General features: G+C 38.3%; 1 protein-coding gene across 1 annotated transcript in view; it reads left to right on the plus strand.

Moving 5' to 3' along the window:
- The first annotated feature begins 1,568 nt into the window (after positions 1 to 1,568).
- GMFB (glia maturation factor beta) overlaps positions 1,569 to 3,795 on the plus strand; it is a 5,092-nt gene continuing 2,865 nt past the window's right edge. The window contains exons 1-4 of the mRNA XM_035890724.1: positions 1,569 to 1,577; positions 1,647 to 1,743; positions 2,279 to 2,328; positions 3,285 to 3,334. Of these exons, the coding sequence (XP_035746617.1) occupies positions 1,569 to 1,577; positions 1,647 to 1,743; positions 2,279 to 2,328; positions 3,285 to 3,334 (206 nt within the window). The remainder of the gene's footprint in view (positions 1,578 to 1,646; positions 1,744 to 2,278; positions 2,329 to 3,284; positions 3,335 to 3,795) is intronic.

Genomic DNA, 3,795 nt, shown 5'->3' on the forward strand with positions numbered 1-3,795 from the left:
CCTCCTGTCTCTTGACTTACTTCAGTTTTTATTAAACCGAGTGCTGGTGAGCCAGCTTAGCCCTGACAGATGATCTGAGTCTGATGTCACCATGTGTTTTGCAGGCACAGCCTTCAGCTTCTTTTAAGGACTTATTTGTGTGGTTGCACAGGTATGAACAGGAGCACTGCGTACATCGCAGTGTCTGCTGGAAGATGTTAGGGAACTACTGAGCCCAGAGGACTGGGAGAAAAGCTTCCTTCAGAAAAGAGCATTTGATACAGAACATAACTTCAGCTTTGAAATGCAGCCCTGAATTCTGTTTTGGTTTTTGTTTTTTTTTTAAATAGAGATCTCCTGTAGTAGTGGGTATTAGTGACACTTGTGGATCAGAGGGAGCCAAGAACAAACTTTAGGGGAAACAAACAAAATAATGAAGGCTGCACATACGGTGCCTGACCTGTCCTGTCACAGCAGAGCCTGATTTCCTCTCCAGCTGTTAAAAGGAAGCAGAGGCACAAGAATTTGTGCCAGAATTTGGTCAAGATGGAAGTCATTTTAGGAGTAACAACAAACATAGGATATTTGCAAGGTGATTTTGGAAGTGGGGAAGGAGAGACACTGCTCTGCTATTTGAAGAAAATCTCACAAACAAGCCAACATCGAACATGAGGAGGCAGAACCCAGAGTTTAAATAAATAGTACCTTTCTGATTTGTGAGCAGTGATTTGTCTCAATGAAATAGTTCTTTAGTACATCTTGTGACAGGTAATATTGCAACTGTTTTCTTATTTGAGCAATTTTTTTTAAGAAATCTTGAAATAACAGTTGTTTTGGCACAAAAGCCTTGATGCCATACAAATTTATAAGTACAATAATATGAGTGAGCTGGAGATGTTCAATAACTTTTCTTCGTTTAGCTGGCATGCATCCCTTAACTGCGGCGATAGAGGTTGTGTGTATAAAATGTTGCTCAGGAAATGGTAGTGGTTGGCTTGGTACAGTTTAAAAATTGCATGTGTAATGGAAGATAACCTGCATGGTTGCTTGTGAAATAATCATTTCCTTCCCTATCTTCAGTGTGGTGACTAATATGTTATCTGGACATTTCTTCTGAAAACTTGAAGTTGAGAGATGTGCACGTGGGGGAAGACTATGCAAGCTTTTTGATTAAAATGTCTTAAATGCTTAGTGTCTGTGTAAATCTCAGATGTTCAGTTAATATTTTTGTGTGTAAAAATAAGCAGTGACCCTTGATTACTGTCTGTGTTCTTCTGAAACAATAATAGTAGCTCCTATTATTTTAAATGCTTAAATTACTGTAGCCAGTTTTACTGCCACTCTAAGGGGGTTCCATATTTCAGGACTCATCCTGGCAAACCAATGGTAAAATTCTAAGAGCTGTGAGACTAATCCCACTTCAGGAACAGCTAATAAAATATTTCCAGTTAACTGTGTGGCTTTGAGGAGAGATACTATAACAGATAAGTGTTCTGGCTTTGTGTTTTTAAAAACTGCTTTCATCGATGTTTTGTCTGGTTTATGTGTATGTTCTGAAACTTCCACTTCAGTAGGGTTTATGTGCACCTATGCGTGACGTGGGGATTTTTTTCTGGTTTACTAGAAAGATTTATCTTTCCCTCCCCTCTGCCCTTTCCCTTTTGTAGAGTGAATCTCTGGTGGTTTGTGACGTTGCTGAAGACCTGGTGGAGAAACTGAGAAAATTCCGGTTTCGTAAAGAAACCAACAATGCTGCCATTATAAGTAAGTTAAAAACCATGTATGACAAAAATTTCAAGGTCTTGCAGCAAATTTGATCTCCTCTTTTCCTTCCTGTGTAATGCTGCTGCTGTAACATGTAAATGTGAGCCAAGAGGCTGGTTTTTGTATGAGCTTCAGTAGTTCCAATTCTGACTGTAATTCTAGCAGTAAAGCAATACTCTTCTTATGATACAAGACTTCATCTACTCTTAGTAGAGTATTTAGACTTAATTGCAGCTCAGAGTCTACTGCTGGTTGTAAAATGATAGTAAAAAATGTGAAGGCTCTTTGAGTTTGTAAGTTTTGTAGCCTTTAAGTAGGGGAGTTTGAAATCTGAGAAGGGTGTATTGCAATGAACAGCACTTAGGCTGTGCACTTCTCTTGTCTTCAGTGATTTTGTTAAGTCATGGGATAGACTGAAGAAGCAGCATGGAAGCACAAGGAGTGTATTTGTGGCAGAAATGTCAAAAAGCTTCATGCATATGTTGTATAAATCAATTGAAAAAACCATTGATCTATGTTTTATTTTGATTTATAGTGAAAATCGACAAGGATAAGCAGTTGGTGGTACTGGATGAGGAGCATGAGGTTTGTTAAATGAATTGTAAATAAGAGTATCTTCAGCCCGCAATGTATTGTTGTCTCTAAGGTACTGCCTTAGTTTCAAATTGTTATCAAACTCTTAATCTAATTTGGGTCATGAGCTTATTTAAATGCATGGTCACTCTGCATGTAAAAAGCACAGCACTATTAATAGTGGAACTATGCAGAAGCAATTGAGTTGACTAATTAATTGCACAAAAAAGTTAGATTTAAAGCTGTTACGATACAACTATGTAAAAAGCATCTTTGGCACCTGCTGGCTTTTTGAAGAGGTTTCTGCTGTGTTTCCACATAGATCTGCATATTCAACTCTGAGCTGATCTGCCATCAGTTAGAAGCTAGGATTGCTAATCCTCTGCAGACTCTAAATTTGATAGGTGGCATAATAAGGTCAGCCCAGTGTGTAGTGTTTCTTAATGGCACATAGGACAAAATTAAATCCTTGCCAGGGATTTGAGCATTAACCGTAACTCTTATTCCCTAGAATGTAGATGTTAATGTAACATTTAAATAGAATGGGGCCTCTTTTTTTGCTTGCTCAAGGAGGAAGGACTGACTTTTTCAAAAGCACCATTTATGTCGCTGATTTCAGCAGATACTTTTTGGTATGTGCTTGCTTATTTCTGTTCAGCACTAGAGCTAGGAAAGCATGGTAACATATCCAACTAGAGCCAAAAATGTTTTCTAAACTCGTTATGCCTAAAAGAGGGGTGATTATTCATGCTAACATTAATGCTGTGTTTAGTCATAGGAGTCTATTAGCACACAAGTTTTCCTAAACTGCTCTAGTAATTTGTGTGAGAGACGGTTATCAGTTCATCTGTAGATGTGCATCTGACTTACAGCTGTTTCACTGTTCCATTATTCTGCTTTAGCCTTCTTAGTATGCCTTCAAGTACAAGATTGTTTGTTCAAATATTGCTTGTGTTTAATGTTACCAGGGTATTTCTCCTGATGAGCTAAAAGATGAGCTGCCTGAGAGACAACCTCGATATCCTTCTTCTGCTACTGGCATTTGCTCTTTCTCACTCCTGGAAGCTGTTCAAAGTTGGATTTCATCTTTTTAAGCCAATACTTGCCTGTAGTGCAACTTTACTGATACTTTATTTGTGAGATAACCTAGGGATCAGTTCTTGTGGTGCACTGAATAGTTGTCCCACTTGTTGAAACAGACTGACACATTTAAGCCTTTCCAAAGATTTTATTTCCTTTTAGACTATATAATGTTTGAGGAAGTAAAGCGAAGCCATGCTGCTGTTAATGTAAAGAAGTGAGTAAAATGTACCAGTTTTGTATTTAGCTACTGCTAAATATGGAAAACTGCCTGTGTAACTCTAGGATCTGTTTTGGTACTTTCTCAGTACCTGGCCCTTGCTGTTTTGCTACAGTTACTGATTCTGGGAGTGCTGTAGGCATGTGATCTAGGGAAGAATCCCTGTGTTTAAAAAAAGG

The sequence above is a fragment of the Egretta garzetta genome, unplaced genomic scaffold (genome assembly GCF_000687185.1).
Source record: "Egretta garzetta isolate BGI_Z169 unplaced genomic scaffold, ASM68718v1 scaffold3, whole genome shotgun sequence".
Taxonomy (NCBI): Eukaryota; Metazoa; Chordata; class Aves; order Pelecaniformes; family Ardeidae; genus Egretta; species Egretta garzetta.